At 47.6% G+C, this 25,013-nt stretch overlaps 1 protein-coding gene and 1 pseudogene across 2 annotated transcripts in view; both read left to right on the top strand.

Moving 5' to 3' along the window:
* Positions 1–15,434, top strand: part of ANXA3 (annexin A3) — a 34,954-nt gene extending 19,520 nt beyond the window's left edge. The window contains exons 7-13 of the mRNA XM_083756827.1: positions 3,300–3,379; positions 5,018–5,074; positions 5,984–6,077; positions 6,218–6,313; positions 10,313–10,371; positions 12,086–12,208; positions 15,029–15,434. Coding sequence (XP_083612953.1) covers positions 3,300–3,379; positions 5,018–5,074; positions 5,984–6,077; positions 6,218–6,313; positions 10,313–10,371; positions 12,086–12,208; positions 15,029–15,088 — 569 coding nt within the window. The 3' untranslated portion in view covers positions 15,089–15,434. The remainder of the gene's footprint in view (positions 1–3,299; positions 3,380–5,017; positions 5,075–5,983; positions 6,078–6,217; positions 6,314–10,312; positions 10,372–12,085; positions 12,209–15,028) is intronic.
* Positions 13,388–25,013, top strand: part of LOC310852875 (small ribosomal subunit protein eS25 pseudogene) — a 35,243-nt pseudogene continuing 23,617 nt past the window's right edge. Inside the window, exon 1 of the transcript XR_014568567.1 lies at positions 13,388–13,851. The product of XR_014568567.1 is annotated as a small ribosomal subunit protein eS25 pseudogene (transcript). The remainder of the gene's footprint in view (positions 13,852–25,013) is intronic.

Raw genomic sequence — 25,013 nt, 5'->3', positions numbered from 1 at the left:
TGTGGTTAATTGCTTGGCAATGTCCTCTAAAAGCAGGCGGGGGGAATCTCTGGCCCTCCAGCCCTTTCCATTTGGCCCTCAGAATTCTGTCCAGCTGTCCAGCTACTTTCTTGGGCTCCATGATCACTGCAGATGGTGACAGCAGCCACAAAATTAAAAGACGCCTGCTCCTTGGGAGAAAAGCAATGACAAACCTAGAAAGCCTCTTAAAAAGTAGAGACATTACCTTGCTGACAAAGGTCCGTATAGTAAAAGCTATGGTTTTCCCAGTAGTGATGTATGGAAGTGAGAGCTGGACCATAAAGAAGGCTGATGGCCGAAGAATTGATGCTTTTGAATTCTGGTGCTGGAGGAGACTCTTGAGAGTCCCATGGACTGCAAGAAGGTCAAACCTATCAGAATGAAGGAAATCAGCCCTGAGTGCTCACTGGAAGGACAGATCCTGAAGCTGAGGCTCCAATACTTTGGCCACCTCATGAGAAGAGAAGACTCCCTGGAAAAGACCCTGATGTTGGTAAAGATGGAAGGCACAAGGAGAAGGGGACGACAGAGGATGAGATGGTTGGACAGTGTTCTCAAAGCTACCAGCATGAGTTTGACCAAACTGCAGGAGGCAGCGGAAGACAGGAGTGCCTGGCGTGCTCTGGTCCATGGGGTCACGAAGAGTCGGACACGACTAAACGACTAAACAACAACACAGCAATAGGAAGTGTATCTCTTGAATTAAGGCAGTGTTTCGCAAGCTTGGATCCCCAGCTGCTAAACTATAACTCCCATAATCCCTGACCACTGGTCCTGCTAGCTAGGGATGATGGGAGTTGTAGTCCAACAAAAGCTGGGGACCCAAGCTTGAGAAATGTCAATTAAGGAGGAGTGTGTGTGTTGGGGGATGAGCAGGCAAGTTTCAGAAGAGGCGGTTTGCTACTTGACCACCGCCTTGCGTTAAGCCAGCCAGCTGAGAAGTACAAATTTATGTTTATTCATTTACTGCGTCCCTATCTCACCTTTTTTCTTCAAGGAAAGCAAGCACAAAGTTTTCCTCGCTCCTCAGTGAATCCCACAACAACCCTGCGAGGAAGGTTAGGCTGAGAGACAGCAGCTTGCCCAAGACCACCCAGTGAGCTTAAGGCCAAGTCAGAATTGAACCCCGCTTTCCCAGGTCCTAGTATTACACTCTAAACCAGGCATGTCCAAAGTTCGTTTCGGGGGCCTAATTGTGGATATTTCACCCCTCCCATTGCAAGAATCTCCTGACAATGTTTTCTTTTTTTCCAAATAATATTTATTGTTTTCAGCAAATAAGCATAATACAAAAGAATTAACAGTGACAAACAAAAGAGAAAAGAGAAAAAAGATAGAAAAAAGGAAAAAAATAAAAACATACAATACAGCATACTGCCACTTAATTAATTACAATTAAGTACCATCCATCTTCATAAACATAGTATTTGACTTCCTCGAGTCTCTTCGTAGTAATTATCTGTAGCAGTTTCCAATATCAATATTTCAAAAAACCAAATCACAGTCATTATCATATTACATCACTTTCCTTATCGTGCATTTTCTTATTTATAAATTTAATCCCAATTCTCCTGACAATGTTTTCAGAAAGGAGGGGGTGGAATTTGCTCGTCGCTTCTTCCGCTCCAGCCTGAGTCTGTGGGAGCCTGAGTGTTATCTGTGTAGAGATAAGATGACTGCTTAAGCAACTGTAACACTCATGCAGTCCAGTAGCCTCCGGTAGTCATTAGTCTTTAGTTACTAGTTTATTTTAGTTTGCAGTAGCTGTAAAAGAATAAATAAGTTATGCTTCAGAGCTGTCGTTTGTGTAGTTCATACTCTGCTGTGCTCCGTTTGGACTTTGGAACTGAGTTTGGTGCTCACAGCTCAAAGTTGTGAGTCCATTGCACTTAGACCTGCTTCCCGCAGTGGAAGTTCTCTGGAAGTGCCTTCCCAGCTCGCCTGGCCCAGTCGGGGCTGAAGAAGTTGAGCCCAGTCGTTGGCACCGGCTCAAAGGCGAAGCTGACACTAATCTGGCCAGCCAGTCAGTATAATCCGGCCCCTGTGGCAGTTTATTTCACTTCATCAAATCCGGCCCTCTTTGAAAAAAGTTTCAACACCACTGCTTTAAACACTGCACTGCACTGGGTGTTAAGAACTTTTGACGGTAGACTCTATGCTCCCTTAATGGCTTTGAAGTTGGCCCATAATCTGCCCCTTGGGACTGACTCTAAGGCAAAGCCGTACCTTTCTTCAACTGAAAAAAAGGGTTGACTTAACATCTGCCTTTAGCAGAATATTATCTAACTGGGATGACAGCAGGGTGATTTAAGCAGGTCCATTCCAGCCACTAAAGATCCTTGCCGGTTCTCCAGAGGTTTAGGGTGAGTGGGGTGGCCTGGGAGAGGCCATTCTCTGTGGCAGCCCTTAAATTGTGGAATTTCCTCCCACATCTAGCACCTTCATTATCCAGCTCCAGGATACCTTGCAGCTTCTCCAGAAGGACACATGTTAGCCTGTGGTCCGTAGCTTCCAAGAATAAAGTTCAGCCATTAAGGCCTTTCTAGAAATTTCCTCCATGCTCCAAGGCCATTGTCAGGCAAAAGGCATCTTTCAGATTTAGGCTATTGAGGCATAGCAGCTGTCTGGCCCTTCCTTAAACTGTTAGGAGAAACTTGGTTGGAACCAGTTTGGGTAAACTTGTTGCTGATTTTTTGTGAGATGGGAAGCATTTTAAAAAAATAAATACTTGAAATTATGGAAAAGAAGGCTTCAGTTGTGTGGGGCAGCCTCTCTTTGCCTGTGGGCCAAAATTAGAGTTGTGGAATCAAGAGGACTCAGATTGGCACTTCTGTGGCCTTTGCGAGGCTAAAGATGTGGTCTAGGAGGTAAAGGGACCCCTGACCATTAGGTCCAGTCGTGACCGACTCTGGGGTTGCTGCGCTCATCTCACTTTATTGGCCAAGGGAGGCAGCGTACAGCTTCCGGGTCATGTGGCCAGCATGACTAAGCCGCTTCTGGCAAACCAGAGCAGCACACGGAAACACCGTTTACCTTCCCGCTATTTATCTACTTGAACTTTTTGGTGTGCTTTCGAACTGCTAGGTTGGCAGGAGCTGGGACTGAGCAACGGGAGCTCACTCCGTCACGGGGATTCGAACCGCCGACCTTCTGATCGGCAAGTCCTAGGCTCTGTGGTTTAACCCACAGTGCCACCCGCATCTACAGCCTGGGAATTGTCGTACACATGGCATTTCTTACTGTTCCTGAAATTTTACTTATAGGCTTTTTCTTTCCAGTTTATAAGAAGAGCCTCGGGGATGACATCAGCTCCGACACATCTGGCGACTTCCGACAAGCCCTGTTAACTCTGGCCGATGTAAGAGAGAGTCCAGCAATTCTCTTGTTATCTGTGCCTTGCCCCTTTACGGCCAGGTTGGGATTACAAGATTCCCAAATCCGTTAGCTTATTTGTGGTATTTCTTTCTTTTGGGGATTCTACACCTCTCTTTCAACAGGCCCTATGGCAAATGTTGGGTCGAAATGCTGTTGATCTCCAGCTCTGAGTTCTGATAATGACAGCACATTCAGAAGAAGGCTGTGCATGAGATAAATGTTGAACTCCACAGCTGCATTGGCTTAATATAACTGGTCACTCTGGCTCTTACACAGTTCAGAGCGTAGCAAACTGCCTTGAGTCAAACCATTGGTCCACCTTACACGGAGTTCCCTCACACGGGGTGCCAAGCCAAAGGGGCACAAAATAATGATGATTATAAAACCTATATTTAAATGGGTACCATATAAAGATCCATCAAAAGCAACAGTACCCAAATGAATTATTATGAAAAGAAGAAATATTTAGTGGTGGGCAACAAATTTCCTGCCCAGGGTGCCATATTACCAAATTCCACCCCTTCTTCTGCATTCAAAGCAGATGTTCTACCACAGCCCTTAGCTTCAGCTGACCCTTCTCCTGCCCCCAAATCTGTTGCCTGGGGTGGGGGCATCACCCATGGGAGACTGGACCACAGGCTAACATGCTCAACGTAAAGGTAAAGCGACCCCTGACCATTAGGTCCAGTCGTGGCCGACTCTGGGGTTGCAGTGCTCATCTCGCTTTACTGGCTGAGGGAGCCGGCGTACAGCTTCCGGGTCATGTGGCCAGCATGACTAAGCCACTTCTGGCGAACCAGAGCAGTGCACGGAAATGTCGTTTACCTTCCCGCCGGAGTGGTACCTATTGATCTACTTGCACTTTGATGTGCTTTCGAACTGCTAGGTTGGCAGGAGCAGGGACCGAGCAACAGGAGCTCACCCTGTTGCAGGGATTCGAACCGCCGACCTTCTGATCAGCAAGTCCTAGGCTCTGTGGTTTAACCCACAGCGCCACTTGCACGTAAATCCATTGCTACAGGAGGGCCCTAAGTCTTGTGCCCTCCTGCAAAGGAAACTGTAGTGGGAATTGGGGTTGCTTGAGCGTAAATTCCAAACTGCTCCGAGCTGGCTACGTAGCTGGACCTTTTCCCGGTTTGACAGCCCTAAAAATGCGACTGTCTCAATCACTGGCAGAATCCGTCAATGGGCGTTTCCTAAACTTCCTCCAACATAAGAATTCCTTAACAGATAATCTCCTCGTCGCTTCTCTGTGCGGAAGCCTTCTGCGCAGAGTGGGTGTGCCAAGTGGTGGTCCTGCACTTTCCTCACTGACTTCACTGGAAGAGTCTCGGAGGCTCCCCTCCAAAGTACTCTCAGCCCCTCCTTTCTTCCTGGTGTCACCTCGGTTTCCTTCCCCAGCGGAAGTTCTCTCTCTCACCTTGCTGCTTCCCTCTCTGGCATCATTAGGGAGCCTTGGCGCTCCACTCGGCTCCAATGTCAGTTCCCTGACAGAAACCTTGTCATGTTTGTTCTCCATCGCCCATTTGCTTGTGACACAGGGCTGGCACCAAATGCTGTTTAATGTGACGAGTGCTCTTATTTTACTTAGCTTTTAAAACTTCTCTCAATGTGTTCACAGGGCCGAAGAGATGAGAACCAAAGACCGGATGAGCAGGTAGCAAAGAAGGATGCTCAGGTAATAGCAATTCAGAAAGGTGTCGGCTGTAGGTTTGGCCAATCAGGAAGTTTCTGAGCTGCTTAAAAACGTTTCTTAGAGTTTCTGAGCCAGCAAGCCGCCTGAGAAACAGTTTCTATCCAAATGCGATTTTGGTTTTAAACACAGTCTAAGGTAGTCTCTGTGGGAGTATATTGTATTTAATTATGGGGTATCAGAGTTTTTAGGGGGCTAACCATGCTGGGATAGCTGGGGTAGCTGGCTTGTTGGTTTTTGAAAATCTGATGTAGATTTTTTCAATTTCGTTGTTCTGTATGGGACAATGACAATAAAGATTATCGTATCATGTTGTATCGTAAGCTGTGCAGGGCTGGGCTTGCTCCATCCTTCTGAAGAAGCATTTGGGGGGGGGGCAGTGGGATGTCTGCATCTCCAAAAGGACACTGGAGAGTTGGAAAGAAGTGAATAATAATAATAATAATAATAATAATAATATTTTATTTATATTCCGCCCTCCCCAGCCAAAGCTGGGCTCAGAGCGGCTAACAACAGTAACAATAACACAGTTTACATAAAATCACAATCAATTAATTGAAATACCGTATTTTTCACTCGCAAGGAGACCAGGGGAGAAACTATAAGTGTTATTCCAACTTGACTAATAATTTTAATTGTTTACATTGGTTTTTAAGGTAAATTATATATTTTCCCCATTTCTTATTTTTTTAAAAAAACGTCTTCCTGGTTCCTGAGGGCTTCTGCACTTTTAATAGTTGCAGAAGGGGCTGAAATTCCCTCAGCAACTAAAGGTGCATGAGCCTCAGGCTTCCTCCTTTGCTAAGCTATCTTGGAAGTGTTTAGAATGCAACAGAGACCAGGCAAAGAATACAGGCAAGCTTTTAATCTCTAGTCTTCTTCTTCTTCTTCTAGATCCTGTACAACGCAGGCGAGAAGAGGTGGGGGACCGACGAGGGCAAATTCATTGAGGTTCTGTGCTTCAGCAGTTTCCCTCAGCTGAAACTAAGTAAGAAACCATTCTGAGGGTCCTCTCTTTTTCTCTGCTGTTCAGTAAAGGGAGGCAAATAGGCAAGTCTTGCGAATTTTTCTACCGCCTGGAGGTGCCCCTTAACAGCGCTGGCGTTCTTATCTCTTGTCGTTCCTAAGCCTTTGAAGAATACAGAAATATCAGTGGGAAGAAACTGGAAGACAGCATCCAGAGCGAAACCTCAGGAAGTTTTGAAGACCTGCTGCTGGCCATAGGTAAGGAGGACTTGAGGGAAATGTGTCTGTGTGAGATATACCGTATTTTTCGCTCTATAACACGCACCAGACCATAACACGCACGTAGTTTTCAGAGGAGGAAAACAAGAAAAAAAATATTCTAAACGAAACAGTGGATATATGATTTTTGTGGTTCATGCTGTGGCCACAGACATGTGATCTGACAGTGAGTTTGGAGTAGCCCAATGCAAAAATCCTGAGGATCCATGTGGATCCATGCTTTGTAACCACTTTTTGCACCACTGTGGCACCAGGCAACAGTGGGTGCGTGATTTTTTTGGTGCAAGATGTAGCCATGGACATGCTATGTGATCTGATGGTGAATTTGGGGTGACCCAGTGCAAAAATCCTGAGGATCCATGTGGATCCGTGCTTTGTAACCACGTTTTAAGTGGGGAGGGAAGGAAAAGCACTCAAGGGACAAGGAGCACGCGTGGGGTGGGTGGAGAAGGATGCTACTAATAATGAAGAAGAGGGGTATAAGGGGAGAAGGCTCCTCTCCTCTCCCGCTTTGCTCCTTTAAAGCAAGCAGACTCTGCTTTTCTCCCTCCTCCCCGCTCATCCCCGGCTTAGCTAGCTGAAAAACCTTGCTGCTATGTAGCGAGCTGAGTGAGGAGGAGAGAGGGACAGAGAGCCTGCTTGCTTTAAAGGAACCAACCAGACAGGAGCCGCTTACACGAGTGTAAGCGGCTCCTCTCCCCTCCCGCTTTGCTCCTTTAAAGAAGCAGGCTCTCTGTCCCTCTCTCCTCCCCACTCAGCGGCTCTTCTCCCGCTTTGCTGTTTCAAAGCGAGCCACGGAGGAGGGAAGGAAGGGGAACCATGGATCCTCTGCTCATGACTACAGCAGATCCCCCCGCCATCCATAGGCATTTGCTCCATAACACGCACAGACATTTCCCCTTACTTTTTAGGAAGAAAAAAGTGAGTGTTATGGTGCAAAAAATACGGTAACTACAGTCATACCTCGGGTTACAGACACTTCAGGTTGCGCGATTTCAGGTTGCGCACTGTGCCGAACCCGGAAGTACCGGAATGGTTACTTCTGGGTTTCAGCACTTGCACATGCACAGAAGCGCTAAATCGCACTTTGCGCATGTGCAGAAGCGCCGAATCGTGACCCGTGCATGCGCAGACACGGGTTGCGAATGTGCCTCCCGCACAGATAACGTTCGCAACCCGAGTGTCCACTGTGTTAGTCAGCTCACAGTGTGAGTCTGCCTTCCCCAACCTAGTGCCTTTGTTTTGGACTATGATTCCCATCAGCCACGGGGACATGGGTGGCGCTGTGGGTTAAACCACAGAGCCTAGGACTTGTCGATCAGAAGGTCGGTGGTTCAAATCCCCACGGCGGGGTCAGCGTCCGTTGCTCAGTCCCTGCTCCTGCTAACCTAGGAGTTCGAGAGCACGTCAGAGTGCAAGTAGATAAATAGGTACCACTCTGCCAGAAGCGGCTTAGTCATGCTGGCCACATGACCCGGAAGCTGTATGCCGGCTCCCTCGGCCAATAAAGCGAGATGAGCACCGCAACACCAGAGTCGTCCACGACTGGACTTAACGGACAGGGGTCCCTTTACCTTTACCTCCCATCGGCCACAGGAAATGCCAGCCAGTTCGGAGTAAGTTGCCTCTGAGGAAGAGCGACTTAATTCAAAAAGTGGCAGGCACTATAAGCCTACTTTGGGGTACATTTCCACAAATGTGATGTTTGCGCCTTTTGAGGTCTCCCTCACTTTTGTTCCTGGTGCCTGTTGATCCCCATGCTCGGTCAAATAAGATTAATAATAATAATAATAATAATAATAATAAATTTTATTTATATCCCGCCCTCCCCAGCCGAAGCCGGGCTCAGGGCGGCTAACAACAATCAACAATCAAACAATCAGATTCTAAAAAACACATTCTAAAAATATTTCATTATAAAAATCAATTAAAATCAAATTAATGGCAACTAATTAAGCAAGATTCTAAGCAGGTTGCCAGAGGAGGGAGTCAGGCTGCGCCCTGGCCAAAGACCTGGTGGAACAACTCTGTCTTGCAGGCCCTGCGGAAGGATGTCAGGTCCCGCAGGGCCCTAGTCTCTTGTGACAGAGCGTTCCACCAGATTGGAGCCGCAGCCGAGAAGGCCCTGGCTCTAGTTGAGGCCAGCCTAACCTCTGCCCATAGCACTAAAATGCACCTGGCGATTAGTCATACAGAAGCACAGAAGCATAAAAAGAGTTGGAAGGGACCATGAGTGCCATCTAGTCCAGTGTTTCCCAACCTTGGGCCTCCAGCTGTTTTTGAACTACAACTCCCACCATCCCTGGCTAGCAAGACCAGTGGTCAGGGATGATGGGAATTGTAGTCCAAAAACAGCTGGAGGCCCAAGGTTGGGAAACACTGATTCTAGTCCAACCCCCTGCAATGCAGGAATCTTTTGCCCAGCGTGGGGTTCGAACCCACGACCCTTGAGAGTCTCATACTCTACCAACCATGCTATTCTGATGGCCGTGATGGAATATCAGGCAACTGACTTTTATATTTATTGATGGCTATGATCAAGGCCTGGAGCTTTTAATTCTGGTTTAATTCTTTATGATTTTTTTTTCTTTTTTATATATATTGTATATATTGATGCTATCTTTTTAGAAAATTAAGAAATAGTTATTAAAAAATAGATATAGATGTTTAATTATGTTTTTGTATATGTTGGAAGCTGCCCAGAATACCTGGGGCAACCCAGTCCGATAGGTAAGGTATAAATAATAAAATTTTCATCAGAGGGAAGGGGAAAGGCCTAGAGCTTTTAGTACTGCAGCACTTAACTGTGCTTCTATTTCTGTTATTGCATGTGTGTTTTACAGTGAATTTCTTTTTTAACAAGGGCAGAACAAAAGAAAATGCTTGACACCCAAACCTAGGTGGGTGGCATATTTTGAGTTCTGAATCCTAAAATTAAAGCCCTTTTGCTAACTGTAAATGTTCTGATGCAATGGGTAAGTTTTGTTATCTTCATCTCTCTCCCCCCACACCAATAAATGAATAAACCTGCTCAGTTTTGCCACAGCATGTTAATTCAGAGCTCAAAAAACAAAAATCCCCAAAAGCATTCAAGCAGATTTTTTTAAAAAAAAATTAAAATGGTGCAATTGTGTCAATTTTTTTAAAAAAAAATTGGGGGGAGCACATTCAGAAGCTCCCCAAATGCAGTTTAGTACTTGCAAGAAAATGGAAGCTTCCATTGCATTTTCATGGAGTTTGGGAGACGGCTTGACCTGTTCTAAAGGAAGTCTTCAGAGTTGTGCAAATGCTTTGTTGTTTAGTCATTTAGTCGTGTCCGACTCTTCGTGACCCCATGGACCAGAGCATGCCAGGCACTCCTATCTTCCACTGCCTCCCGCAGTTTGGTCAAACTCATGCTGGTAGCTTCAAGAACACTGTCCAACCATCTCGTCCTCTGTCGTCCCCTTCTCCTTGTGCCCTCCATCTTTTCCAACATCAGGGTCTTTTCCAGGGAGTCTTCTATTCTCATGAGGTGGCCAAAGTATTGGAGCCTCAGCTTCAGGATCTGTCCTTCCAGTGAGCACTCAGGGCTGATTTCCTTCAGAATGGATAGGTTTGATCTTCTTGCAGTCCATGGGACTCTCAAGAGTCTCCTCCAGCACCATAATTCAAAAGCATCAATTCTTCGGTGATCAGCCTTCTTTATGGTCCAGCTCTCACTTCCATACATCACTATGTGCAAATGCAGTTAACATAATTACCCACGAGGGGGCAGCAGTAAGAAAAAATACTGACAAAGGCATTGTAAACAAGCACCGAACAGAATGCATTAACATGCATCTGTTCTGAATAAGGGTTGGATGTTTTGCAAACGCTGTGGTTGCCCACCAATTTCACTTTTCTGCACAACCTTGGCACTCCTCCATAGCTGTTCCAGCAGAGAAAATGCAATAATGGAGTCAACTGCTAACCCTCTTCTTTCTTTCTTTTTGATAGTCAAATGTGCAAACAACACTCCAGCATTCTTTGCTGAAAGGCTGCACAAGTCTTTGAAGGTAAGGACACAAGATGCTACCTTCTTAAATCTGTCGTTCAACCTTTATCAGCATACAAAGGAAACAGGAATATTTGGGTCGAAACATACAATTGGCATCTGTTCACAGAAGGAGATGCTTTGAGATGAAACTATAAGGTTAAAAAGTACCACTCAGGTCTTATGACAACATTGTTTCAGGGCCGGATTTAGGTTTGATGAGGCCCTAAGCTACTGAAGGTAATGGGGCGCTTTATGTGTCCAGCTTTCCTTTGTCAACAACAAATTCTCGCCGTTTTTTGTGTAGAATATTATATGGTAATTTATGGACATACATATCTCGGGATAAATACACCTCAGGTTGAGCACTTTCGGGTCGCGCTCCGCAGCGACCCAGAAGTAATGGAGTGCGTTACTTCCAGGTTTCGCCACATGCGCAGATGGTCAAAATGATGTCACGCACATGCGCAGAAGCAGCGAAACATTACCCGAGCATGCGCAGACGCACTGTCGCATCTTACGTTATATTCAGGATGTGAACAGGGCTCCAGAACGGATCCCGTTTGCATCCCGAGGTACCACTGTAATAGCCATTTGCACATAACAAAATGTGTATTTTATCAACGTAATTGTTGAACTGAAATACAATTAAGAAGAAGTATATTAATAGTGGAAAAAATGGGGGGGCCAAGGTAGTGGGGCCCTAAGCTATAGCTTGTTTAGCTTATACATAAATCCAGCACTGCATAGTTTCATGGCATTGCTCCCATATTCTGCTCCTTTCTCCATACTGCCATTTCCGCAGCTATTCAATAAAAAGAGAAACCCTGTAGGAATCAGAACAGTTTAGCCTCTCCTTCAGATTGAGGCACAAACATTTGTCGTTGATTACTTCATAAAATGGGTTAAACCACAGAGATCAGAAGGTCGGCAGTTTGAATCCCCGCAACGGGGTGAGCTCCCGTTGCTTGGTCCCTGCTCCTGCCAACCTAGCAGTTTGAAAGTATATCAAAGTGCAAGTAGATAGGTACCACTCCGGCAGGAAGGTAAACGGCGTTTCCGTGCGCTGCTCTGGTTCGCCAGAAGCGGCTTAGCCCTTGGCCAATAAAGCGAGATGAGCGTCACAACCCCAGAGTTGGTCACGACTGGACCTAATGGTCAGGGGTCCCTTTACCTTTTACTTCATAAAATGGACAGTAGAACAAGACATGTGCAATGGTCTCGGCCGGTCCTACACCGCAAGGACAATACCTCTCTGAATTCGGAACCTTGGCAGCGTAGCACTGAATCTTTCAAGGGAAAAAGCTCTGCGCTGGTGAGGATTGTATAGGTGGTGTTGCTATGGAGCAGCCTTGCCAAACAAAGGTAGGGGGGAGGAGCCTCTATAGGGCTCTCCGTTGGACTCCAATTCCCATCAGCCCCAGCCAGCATGATGGGATATGACGTCCAACAATATCTGGAGGATGGCAGGGCATCCCTGAATTAGAGGGACGTTTTCTGCCATTTTTTGCAAAACACGTGAATTGTGTGTGTGCTTTTCAAAGTACAGGGTCTGTAGCTCTGAAACGCAAATGAAACAATTTTTTTAAATGGAAGGGGGAGTTACTGGGTTCTTTTGGGTTTTTACTTTTATTATGTGTTTTTGTGTTTTTATATTGTGTTGAAACTACTCTGGGCGGTATACAAAATTTATAAATAATCATAATGACGATGATGATCCCTTTCCTTGTTGATAGGGGGCTGGGACAGATGAATTCACACTGAACAGAATTCTGGCATCCAGGTCAGAGATTGACCTCTTGGATATTCGAGCTGAATATAAGAAACTGTACGGCGTCTCCTTGTATTCTGCTATTAAAGTGAGTACCTCAATCGCTTCAGCTATATTCCAGATCTCTTTCTCTCTCTGTGTGTGAATCCACTTCTTTGGTCTTGGAGTGAAAGACACTGTGGGGAAGCAGAGACAGATGGAAGCTATGGAACTTCTGTCCTCTGTTACTTGGGGCAGATCCCTAAACGTCACCCGGGCTCTCTTAATTCTTCACAGATGGGTTCTATGACACAGTAGACCAGTCCTCTCTCAGCCCTGATAGCATGTGTAAACCTAAGGTAAAGATAAAGGACCCCTGGACAGTTAAGTCCAGTCAAAGGCGACTATGGGGTTGTGGCACTCATCTCGCTTTCAGGCTGAGGGAGCCAGTGTTTGTCCATAGACAGCTTTCCGGGTCATGTGCCAGCAGGACTAAACTGCTTCTGGCGCAACGGAACACCGTGATGGAAACCAGAGCACACGGAAATGCCGTTTACCTTCCTGCCACAGCAGTACCTATTTATCTACTTGCACTGGTGTGCTTTCGAACTGCTAGGTTTGCAGGAGCTGGGACAGAGCAACGGGAGCTCACTCCATCACGGGGATTCGAGCCGCCGACCTTTTGATCAGCAAGCCCAAGAGGCTCAGTGGTGTTAGACCACAGTGCCACCCGAGTCCCGTAAACCTACCAAACTCTAGCTGGCAACCAGGGGTTGTGCTGCAGGCTTTAAACATTTTCACGCTTTTCTGGGCTTGAGCAATGCTGCCTATTGGAGAGGTTTGTGAGAAGGTGAAATGACTGGCCAAAACATGACTTCGCTCAAGATGCTGAGTGCTCTTCTGAGACAGCATAAGTGAACACACTGCTAAATGTTTAAGTACTTTCCTGAACTGGGCCGTGAGCATAGAATCCCTGAGAACCTTTGCTATCATTTTTTTTTAAAGCAAGTTTCTGGTCCTCAGTGATGTGAAAACGTCACATACGAAATCGTGGCAGGCAGCTCTGCAGAAGCTTTCCCACTCACAGGAACTGGAGCGTCTGAAGCTTTATTTTCGGTCACCCAGAAGCTAGCCTCTTGCGCCCCCCCCCCCAGATGCAAAAGAGGGGCTTTTCAGTCTTTGTGCAAAAGAGGGACTTTCAGCCAGTCTAGCTTGTCATGCTGATCTGCGCCACTAGGAAAGGTCGCCAGAGCCCTGTGTCCTCTATGCATTTTCTGCATATCAAAAAAAAAATGAAGATGCTCTTCTGGCTGGAAGTCGCTGAGGGAGAAGCAGCGACGGTAGCTGCTCCGACTGCACCATGACGCCAAAGGACGATAAGAAGAAGAAGGACGCGGGCAAGTTGGCCAAGAAGGACAAGGACCCCGTCAACAAGTCCAGTGGAAAAGCCAAGAAGAAGAAGTGGTCCAAAGGGAAAGTAAGAGAAAGTAAGGGAAAGTTGAACAACCTTGTTCTGTTTGACAAAGCTACTTACAACAAGCTGTGCAAGTAGGTGCCAAACTACAAACTCATCACACCTGCTGTGGTCTCTGAAAGGCTGAAGATTCGAGGCTCCTTGGCTACAGGAACTTCTCAGCAAAGGCCTAATCAAACTGGTGTCCAAGCACAGAGCCCAGGTCGTCTACACCCGAAACACCAAGGGGGGAGATGCACCAGCTGCTGAGAAGGACATATAAAAGGTTCTTGGGAGGTGTTTAGACTCTGTAAATAACTAAAATAAAATAATTTGAACTCCTGGGTGGGGGGAATGAAGATGCTTTAAAACTGTAACCACCACTACAAAAATAAAAAATAAAACTCAAAAGTAAATATTACAGGTGGTGGAAATCTGTGTGAGAGCAACCATGTTTGCATATGCAGATGCCCGTGAGTGGAAAAGCTGAGGCTTCCTTGAGCCTGCGGATAGACAGACTGCGGAGACAAGCTCTCTGCCCAGATGTCTGCTGATAATGAGGGCCTCCCCGGGCTATCATGTTGAGTGGAAAACAAGCTCAGCTGTTAACGTGGTGGTTTTATGGGGGATCCAGATGTCTTTTTTAAAGGTTTCCTTTCGCCAGCACTCTCTCTATAGCAGCAACGTTCTCTTGCTAGACAGGAAAGCCTTTGCGCAGTTTAATGGTCCTCCCATGGCCTGGGTCTTGCTCTATGGCATACTGTATTTTTCGTCCCATAGGACGCTCCGTCCCATAGGACTCACATAGTTTTTTGGGGGGGAAATAAAGGAATTTCCCCCCCTTTATTCCCCCCCCAAAGCAGGTCGGGGAAACCAAACCAGGTTGAGGAACAGCGGGATGGCGGCGCTGCGCCTCACTGCTGTCCCCCGAGCTTGTGGGGCTGGCCGATGTCTGCCGGCGCGAGGGGCGCTCTGCTCCAGGGTGCCCCACGCTCCGGGCAGCAGGCTGCTATCCGCAGCATGGGGAGCCCTGCGGGGAACTCCTGCAGGGCTCCCCACGCTGCGGATATCTGTCTGGCGCGCGATGCGCTCTGCTCCAGGAAGCAGGCTACTATCTGCAGCCTAGACAGCCCTGCGGGAACTCCCACAGGGCTGCCTAGGCTGCAGATGTCTTCCTGAAGCCTGGAGAGTGAGAGGGGTCGGTGCGCACCAACCCCTCTCGCTCTCCAAGCTTCAGCGAAAGCCTGCATTTGCCCCATAGGACGCACCCAGATTTCCCCTTCATTTTTGGAGGGGAAAAAGTGCGTCCTATAGGGCAAAAAATACGGTAGTTAGTTTAACGGGTGATGTGGCCCGGCAGCCATAACTGCAGCGCAGTGCTGCTTTTGTCTATAAATGGATTTACCATGTGAAGAGATTGAAGCGTGCCTCTTTAATGTGGCTTCCTGACTGGTTTTTGTTTTACCCCCTTTGCAGTCTGACACTTCTGGAGATTATGAGGCCACATTGCTCAGGATCTGTGGTGGAGATGACTGATGGGGATGAAGTCCGGGCAGAAACGCCGAGCCCTGGAGTTTCCTGCTTTGCTCTGCAGTCCTTTTCTGCGGAGTTTCTGAATGTTTAAACGAGTGCAAAATTGCCACTGCGTTTTCTTTATCGCTTTCTCAATTAGGCTCCGTAACAAGCAGATGCTTATTTTAGCACCTCCCTCCAGGCAATCGATGACATTTGCCGCCACACACGCTGCGCCGTCGGATGAAACCTGCGCCCGAAATTGTACGGGCCAGATCTGCTGGCACTAAAGAAATCGTTGATGCCCATGAGGTTGGAATCTGCCTAGATATATGAAAGATATAAATCAATGAGCTGTATATATCCAGTATCTAGCGCTCTCTCTCACAATTTGAATACAGCTTCCCCCTGCCAAAAAAAATTCCTTTACCCCCATATTATTATTGCTTTTATATGCGAAGATCTAGCTTATCAGCACATGCTGCTGTTTTTTCTAAAGCATCGTGCAGCCATTGTGGTTTTCAAGCTGTATTGCAGAATCGATGTAGCTGACACTGACTTTATTATAAGTTAGATTCTTGGGGAGAGGGAGAGAGGAAAGCTGGCAATAAGGAAGTGGCCCACTGCCAACTGGCAACACATTTTGAGTAAGTAAGTAAGTAAATTTTTATTTATACCCCGCCCAAGACCGGGCTCAGGGTGGCTATCATCAAATGTCAAGTACAGTGGTACTCGGGTTACATACGCTTCAGGTTACAGACGCTTCAGGTTACAGGTTAAGAACTTTGCTTCAGGATGAGAACAGAAATTGTGCAGAAACAGCAGGAGGCCCCATTAGCTAAAGTGGTGCTTCAGGTTAAAGACAGTTTCAGATTAAGAACAGACCTCCAGAACGAATTAAGTTCTTAACCTGATGTACCATTGTACATTAAAACACAATCAAACAATTGATTAAAATACAGCTTAAAAATTAGAATCAGGATAAAATTAAATGACTGCCCATGAAATTACAACCATAGGGGTCGGGAACCTCAAGTATTCATCAGGGCTGGCTATCCATGTTGGTTCCACATGAGCCGATAAAAGGGCCAAAGATAACTTACAGGGTCCCATAGATGGGGGGGTCAAACTGGGCCTGGACCGAAGGCCAGGCGGAACAGCTCAGTCTTGCAGGCACTGCAGAAGGATATCAAGTCCCTCAGGGCCCTGGTCTCCTGCGATAGGGCATTCCACCAGGCTGGGGCCAAAGCCAAAACGGCCTTGGTCCTGGTTGAGGCCAGTTTAACCTCCTTGAGGCCCAGGACCTCCAAGATATTATTATTTGCGGACCGTAAGGTCCTCACGGGGCATACCAGGAGAAGCTGGAATGCGTGCAGAAGAGAGTAGCCAAGATGATAAAGCATTTGGAAACCAAGCCTTGTGAGGAATGGTTGAGGGAGTTGGGTATGTTTAGCCAGAAAAAGAGGAGACTAAGAGGGAGATGTGATTGCCATCTTCAAATATCTAAAGGGCTGTCACATGGAAGATGGAACAGGCTTCTTTTCTCCTGCCCTCGAGGGCATGACTGAAACCAATGGTTTCACGTTACAAGGAATGAGATTCCAGCTAAACATCATTAAGAACTTTCTGGCAATAAGAGCTGTTCAGCTGTGCAACAGTCTCCCTCTGAAGGTTGTGGAGGTTGTCCTTCCTTGGGGCTTTTTAAGCAGAGGTTGGGTGGCCATCTGTCATGGCTACTTTGGCTGAGATTCCTGCATTGCAGGGGGTTGGACTAGGTGACCCTCGGGGTCCCTTCCAACTCTACAGTTCTGTGATTCAGGATGCTGAACCCAGATATTGTTAGGAGGAGAAAAGTTGGGAAGGAAATGGATCTTCTTGATACACATAGAGTATTCCAGACCTCATTATCACAGGCTTTTTCAGACAAGTTCGTCAGAATTAGGGTTATCTTTGCAGAAGCCCGTGCTTAGTCCTCTTTCCTTAACCTATTCCTGGTGCCAAGGTTTCAGATCTGAAACACCTGTACAGTGGTACCTCAGGTTACAGACGCTTCAGTTTACATACGCTTCAGGTTACAGACTCCACTAACCCAGAAATAGTACCTTGGGTTAAGAACTTTGCTTCAGGATGAGAACAGAAATCATGCAGTGGCGGCGGCCCCATTAGCCAAAGTGGTACCTCAGGTTAAGAACAATTTCAGGTTAAGAACGGACCTCCAGAATGAATTAAGTTCTTAACCCAAGGTACCACTGTAGTTTTAAAGGTGCCACTGAGCTTGTGCAGAGTGCTTTCTACCTTACGATAAGAAATCACACACAGAGAAGAGACCCTCACATACCTAGGGGTGATGCAAGAAGATCTTGTAGGCCAGAGGGCAATGAGTTGCAGGTTTGAATGGCCACCAACTCTAAACAGGGACAATAATGCCTGCAATTAAAGTAGAAATACCTGCCGGAAACAAGCAAGGTTAAAGAAGAGCTAAGGAGAGTGTTGAGTGGCCTGGAGCAAAATCCAGGAGGAAGCTTGTTCTGCTCCCGATTCATTTCAGTTGGGGCTGGAACCATAGCTGTCAACTTACAGATTTGAAAATAAGGGACCAGCAGCCTCGAAAATAAGGGATCAACAGCCAAAATAAGGGTTTTTAGTCAACCAGCAGCCAAACGAAGCCTCAAGCAGTGGTTCCCACAGCGCAGCAACCCGGCAAAGGGGATGCAGCAAGGAAAACCACCGTCACCTCTTCGCTGGGAAGCGCTGAGCAAAGGCGAGTCCCCAGGCAACACGGCCGATTTGATCGGCACAAGGCATGCAAGCTCCACCCCCCAGTCGTTCTTAGACTCCTTATTGGGTGAACAACGCAGCCAAGCAACACAGTTGGAGCCTCCCACCTCCCTGGCCGGCAGGGAGGGAGAGGAGCTGCTTCCTTTGAAACCCGGGAAATTTAAGGTACATCATGAATAAGGGACAGCAGCGGCACACGACACTGGGATAAGGGACTTTCCTGCCAAATAAGGGATGGTTGACAGCTATGGCTGGGGCACAGGAGTCTTTCCTGTTGAGTTATACACCCCATGTGTGCTTGTGGGGGCTGCGTACACTTTGGTCCAAGATAAAGACACAGTCCAAATTCCCCCCTCCCCTGGTCCTCTGCAAACTGTAGAGGAAAAACAGAAGTTGCTGCTATACCGCAGCTAAACTGCTTCTCCTTTTTCTTCTTCTCTGTTTCGCACTTCCAACTTCCTCCTCTTGCAGCTGTGGCCGCCAGACCTTTGGGTTAGATCTCACTTGTCACCACCAAGGAGCGCGAAGGATGGGGGGGGGTTGTCTTACTGTTGCAGCCAGTTTCTTTCACATTTTGCAAGCTGTTTCTTTTCTCCCCACCCCCCACGGCACTGTTTTCCCTGCCCGCCCACTCCCAAATTATCATTCCAGGCTGGGGGAATCAGAGCAAGCCTTAGCAGTGGCAAAACAGCATTCTCTCTCTTCCTAACGCTAAATGAAATTTGTTGGCAGCAATCAGATGTTCCTTTCATGAGTTGCCACCAGGTGGCAGCATGCTTGTGGCTTAACCCTGTTTTCAGGCTCCTCTGCTATATTAAGCAAAAAGTATTTGTAGCAATGAAGTTTTTCTTAGACTACCACTTTAGAGGGGTGTTTGGGGAGGGGTCGTACCTCTGGTGAGGCACACATCATGCTCCTCCTAGGCTAGTTTGTCCACCTTTGGTCCACACCTTGCACTCAGCTCCTACCTGTGGCTCCTAGAAGCTGTCAGCGTACGACAGTGGCCACACCTGAGAAACGGCTTCGACTGGCCAGCCTTACATATTGCTCTGCCTTCCTTTCAACCACATCCAGCAGGCCAAGAGTGGACCACCAGTCTAGGACCTCTCTACACACTTCCCAGGCTTGCACCCTGAGGAGGTCACTTTGCTGCTGCTAACACAGTAGTTTGACTTCACCCTTGGAAGCACACTCCATTGTCTCTCAAGACAGTCAAATGCCAACAAAAACACTCCAGTGGTGTGGCTGGGCTACATGTTACACTTTCCCAGGGATTCTACTGAAACGGGCATGCTTGAGATGAGCTCTTCGCTCCAGGGCTGGCTCGATCTATGCCGGTTCCTTATCCTGCCGGCTTCTTGTGGGTAGGGGTGCAAGGCATGAGGTTTCCTCTGCCAGAGATTTCAGAACTTGTAGCCCATCAGATAATGAGGTGGTCTGGGCTAGCAGGGGCTGATGGAAGCTGTAGTTCAAAATAGCCAGAGGCCACAAAGTTGGCGAAAGCTTGGCCTAGATTGTGTGCTGCAGGGACCTCAAAGCAGCCAACCTCGGCGGTGTTGCTTTTCTGCAAGATTCTTCTCTTTTGGGGCTTGCAAGGCAATGTCAATTAAGACGTTGCCCTGATTAGGACAGAGCGCTGGGAATAGATCAGTGCGAGATTTCCCTTTATGAATGGCCCTAATAACACCGACGGAAGCAGCACACTGGAGCACGGCTTTGAATGGGGGAGCATCCTTGATAGGAACAAAAGCAGCTGCGGGTGGGAGGGTGGTCAGCAAGTGCCACTCATATAAATGTCTTTGCTCAACTCATCATCAGGGCCATATTCCCTCATGGGCAGCCTTTTGGGGGCCACATGCCAGGGGCGGGCGAGCAGTAAACCATGCAGAGAATGTTCGAGTTAACTCCAAAGTAGGATCTGCACAAGGGACACGGGTGGCGCTGTGCGTTAAACCACAGAGCCTAGCACTTGCCGATCAGAAGGCGGTTCGAATCCCCGTGACGGGGTGAGCTACCATTGTTCGGTCCCAGCTCCTGCCAACCTAGCAGTTGGAAAGCACACAGTGCAAGTAGATAAATAGGTACCGCTCCAGCGGGAAGGTAAACGGCGTTTCCGTGTGCTGCTCTGGTTCACCAGAAGCGGCTTAGTCATGCTGGCCACATGACCCGGAAGCTGTCTGTGGACAAACGCCGGCTCCCTCGGCCAATAAAGCGAGATGAGTGCCGCAACCCCAGAGTCGGTCACGACTGGACCTAATGGTCAGGGGTCCCTTTACCTTTACAGGATCTGCACAGGAATGTCAGGCCTAATGGGCACAGCAACTCAGGTCTTGCCCCCGTGAACCAGTTGCTGAACCTGCCCACCTGTCTAAGTCCTCTCTGCCTTTTTTATGCCTCTTCTGGTGCTGGGAGACAGGCAGGGAGGGAAGTTTGTCACAGCAGAAGAGGGAGCCACACATGGCTCCCGGACTCATCTCTGCCTCTTGGCCTCCCTCCTCCCTTGCTTCAGTTTCCGATCCTGATTCTGGACTTCTCTCTGCCACAGACTTCCCCAGCTCACTAAGCCCTGTCACTCTCCAACTTTCAAAGCTTCTTCTCCCTCTGACCACTCATCATCGTCCCACCACCAATCCCCGGGCTCTGAGCCTTCTTCCCATTGGGGTTCCCCAGCTGGTTCCTCCCACCATTACTCGGTGTCCAACCAATCCATGACAGTAGGCGGGGCCAGGTGCAAATGTGGGTGGGGCAATGGAGGTGGCCTGTACAGCAGCCTGCATTCTGATACGATAATTTTTATTGTCATTGCCCCATACAGAACAACGAAATTGAAAAAAATCTACATCAGACATTCAAAAACCAACAAGCTATCCCAGCCTGGTTAGCCCCCTAAAAACTCTGATACCCCATAATTAAATACAATATACTCCCATAGAGACTACCTTACACTACATTTAAAATCAAAATCGCATTTGGCTAGAAACTGTTTCTTAGGCGGCTAGTCCTAGTCTTTATAACCCCGTACCTTCTTCCAGAAGGCAGAAGCTGAAAGAGATCATTTCCGGGGTGTGCACTATCCTGCACTATCTCTGCAGTTTTCTTATGGCACCTGGAAGCGTAGATTTGATCCAAGGTGGGAAGAGTGCACCCAATTATTCTCTCCGCAGTCTTTACAACCCTGGACAGCATTGTTTTTCCCCTGACCGTGCAGCTCCCAAACCACACAGAGAGACCATAAGTTAATACACTCTCAACAGTACAATGGTAGAATGCCATCAACAGGAATTTTCCAACCATGCAAAAAAAACCCCAACAACCTTGGATGTTCCTATATGCACCCCCCCCATCATCTTCCGTTCCGGCAGCCAAGAAGCATGGTCAGAGTTTAAGGACACATTCCAGCCAGGCAAAAGTGCTCAAGTAGGACATGGTCTGGGGGGAAAACTTGAGCCCTGCAGGGCTGCATTTGGCCACTGGCCCTGAGCTTTTCCCAACCCCTCTCTTACAGTTTTGGCTGCCATGTTCTGACTAGCTCAGGTGCTTCTGAATGGGACTTGACAAGCTCTAGGATTTCACATCACTCAGTGGCCATTAGCCATGGCAGCTAAATGAAACTTCCATGGTTCAAGACAGTATACCTCCTGAGCTGGTTGCAACTAAAAAGGGAATAGCCATTGCTTTCAGGCCTGCCTTCTGAGTTTTCCAGAGACCTTGAGTTAAGGATATAAGAAAAGCTGTCCTGTATTAGGCCAGAAATCAATCTAACCCAGTATTCTGCTTCCACCTGTGGCCAGCCCAATACCTCGGGGAAGCCCAAATGCAGGGGAAATGGAGGTGTAGAGGTGTCATCCCCCAGCAACTCCTATATGGAGAAATGCTTTGTCTACAGCAGGAGAGTCAGTTCAGCTATTAGGACAAAGGTTGCTTTCAGACAGGTGTTTATTGTTTGCGTTTGGGGCCGCAGGAGGTCACCATCAGGGATGGGCAAGAAAGCTGCTTCAACCTACATCTAAAGAGGGATCTGGTGAACTTGCACTTTCTGAACCAATATGTGAACTGGAAAACAGCATTCCTCCAACCTTCATGCACCTCTGAATTTTGCAAGGCAGTCCCCCAGCCAACTAATGTGTACGAAAAATTGCTTGCTGGTGCAATTGGCAAAGGAATGGCAAGATGTCTAAAAAGCATACATCAGAAAGCAATATGGCTGTTACATTTTGCACTAGGGAAATGAACACAAATGTTTGAGTTGTGCTTGGTGGACGGCGGGGGGGGGGGGGGGCACTTGCCGAAACTCTAGCCCATGAGTAGGCAAACTAAGGCCCAGGGGCCAGACCCAGCCCAATCGCCTTCTAACTCCGGCCCGCAGACGGTCTGGGAATCAGTGTGTTTTTACATGCGTAGAATGTGTGCTTCTATTTAAAATGCATCTCTGGATTATTTGTGGGGCATAGGAATTTGTTCATTTTTTTTTTCTTTTCAAAATATATTCCGGCCCTCCACAAGGTCTGAGGGACAGTGGACCAGCCCCCTGCTGAAAAAAATTGCTGACCCCTGCTCTAGCCTAGTTTGAAAAGTTTCATTTTTCACAAAAACCCACCCCTGTTCCCCCACCCATTCTGAGTTTCTTAGTACCCTGGTTTTATGGGAAAGGCTACAGAAGCCCCTATTTTGGTGGTGGTTAAATCAGTGGATAGAAGGGACGCGGGTGACACTGTGGGTTAAGTCACAGAGCGTAGGACTTGCTGATCAGAAGGTCAGCGATTCGAATCCCCGCAACGGGATGAGCTCCCGTTGCTTGGTCCCTGCTCCTGCCAACCTAGCAGTTTGAAAGCACCTCAAAGTGCAAGTAGATAAATAGGTACCGCTCTGGCGGGAAGGTAAATGGCATTTCCATGCACTGCTCTGGTTCACCAGAAGCGGCTTAGTCATGCTGGTCACATGACCCGGAAGCTGTAAGCCAGCTCCCTCGGCCAATAAAGCGAGATGAGCGCCGCAACCTCAGAGTTGATCACAACTGTAACTAATGGTCAGGGGTCCCTTTACCTTTACTTTAAACCAGTGGATGCCAAAACCATTGCAAACCATGCTGAGATCTATCTTGTCCCCACACATTCTTTGAAGGTCAGCATATTGCCAGAGCTTTGCTTTATGGTTGTATCTGTTGCGGGGGAAACCATCCGTTCCGATTTTCTCCTTCCTCCCGTTCCACCGAACAGCTCGGGGTGTTCTCCTGAAGGGCGACCACGGTCTTCGCCCAAGGACAGCACAGCTTTTTCTCGCTGGGCCAGATTGTCCTGGAAAGCACCAGACCCTACAGAAGAGGCTCACACAGAGACGCCAGTGTTGGCGGCGGAGAGAGTCACTTGTCAAGGACAAAAGTGGTTGGCAGAGCCTTAATAAGTCGGGATTCGGAGATCTGCCAAGGAAAGCAACTCCTTTTGTGGCTTGCGCAACCTTGCGCTAGCAGCGCCGCTTGCGTCCGCCCAGCGATGGCCATCTGAACGCAGCCTTCTCTGCCAGCGGGGAAGAGAAAAGGGCTACTCAGCGAATTGCTTAATGAGCTACTATACCGGGAGCGGCAGTGTGGTGGGTGAGGGGAGAGCCGGGCGGATTGCGCTGGGTTCATGTCATAAAGCCAACTTTCCCTTGCAGTAGTTGGAATCTGGCACTTCAGGCGACAAAAAGGGGTTTTTCACCGCAGTAGCCGGGCTGGAATTATCCCATTCTCCACCCCCACCCACCCTGCATTCTTCCTTTCAGTGTAAAGTCCCTCGGCTGACAAGGAGCGACCTACAAAAGAGTCTTTTTCATGCCTCAGATACAAGAGTCTGCGTTGAAATTCCACCCACTCATTGTTACAGAAATCCCTGGATTAGTTACATTTGCTCAGAGGCGCAGGCTCACTTCTGCAGCAAAATCCCCTGACGGTTAATGAAGTCAAAACAAGTGGAGCATTGCAGCAGATGCACATGAAATCTTAATTACTTTCCTAGATTATTATTTTTTTGTTGGAGATGGGGTGTGTGTGACTTTTTTCCCTCTCCCATCCAGCCAGTCCTGCTTTTCACAGGGAATATTTTTCCCAAGATAAGCAGGTGAGGCGACTCTCTCACTGTCGTTACAGCACTGGATTTTTAGGCAAATCGGCTAAACATACCAAATTGAAAGACAGGAGTTCCTGCATGGTGACTGGGCCAAGTTTTCATTTCGTATCGTTTAGTGTCATTCATTTCATTCCATACATTTATCCTCTTTTTGAGACACTCCCCACAAAAAGTCTTATATTCTATCACCAGAATATGAACACATTTAAAATACGCAGTCCAGCAAAATAATTGAAACCAGGACAAAAACTAATAGTACCTTGTCCTTCCTCAATATAGTCCCCCTGGCTTATACTGACAGTCAATACCAGCCAAAAGATTCCATTCCTTTGGCTTGGAATCAACTTGATCCCTTCCCCCTCTTTCCTTTCTCCTTCTGTGATGGAACCCCTATTTGGGGACTTCCCTTGCTTTTTTTCTGGCCCACGTAGGACCAGTCTGGATAGTTGGCCTTGGTGAAAGATTTCACGTTTTCATCCCCAAAAAGTTTTTGATTTGAGTTTCTACTGAAATGAGGCTGCATTTTAATGTTGTATTTTAATCTTGTTTTTAAGTTGTATTTTAATCAATTGTTTTTATACCTGGTGTGACTGGGGAGGGCGAGGTATAAATAAATTGTTGTTGTTGTTGTAGTGGCTGGCGGTGCAGAACACTTTTTAACTTGAGTGTCACATTGCTTTCTGAGCAACCTTTTACACACGCCCCTAGTGGGCGGTGCAGAGACAAAAGTGGGTGGGGCAAGGGATGTAAATTTTACATTTGCATAGGCTGCTAGTTTTACACACACCCCTCTCTGTTCTCCAGCCAGACAAGCAAGGGGTAGGAGCAGAGCTCAGGAACAATGCTTTGGGGATTTCCTTCATACACACCTGGTCGGTCGCTGTGACAACAAGATGCTGAACCAGATGGGCCATTGGGCTGATCCAGACCCTTCTTGGGTTTGGAAAAGGCAACCCAAATGATCTAGGGAATGGGACAACTGCCTTATGAAGAACGGTTGCAGCGTTTGGGACTTTTCAGTTTAGAGAAAAGACGAGTTTGAGGTGACACAACAGAAGTTTATGAAA

This window comes from Podarcis gaigeae, assembly GCF_964106915.1.
Source record: "Podarcis gaigeae genome assembly, chromosome: 9".
NCBI classification, from domain to species: domain Eukaryota; kingdom Metazoa; phylum Chordata; class Lepidosauria; order Squamata; family Lacertidae; genus Podarcis; species Podarcis gaigeae.
The sequence above is the reverse complement of the archived record's forward strand: the minus strand, read 5'-3'. Positions and strand labels throughout refer to the sequence as shown.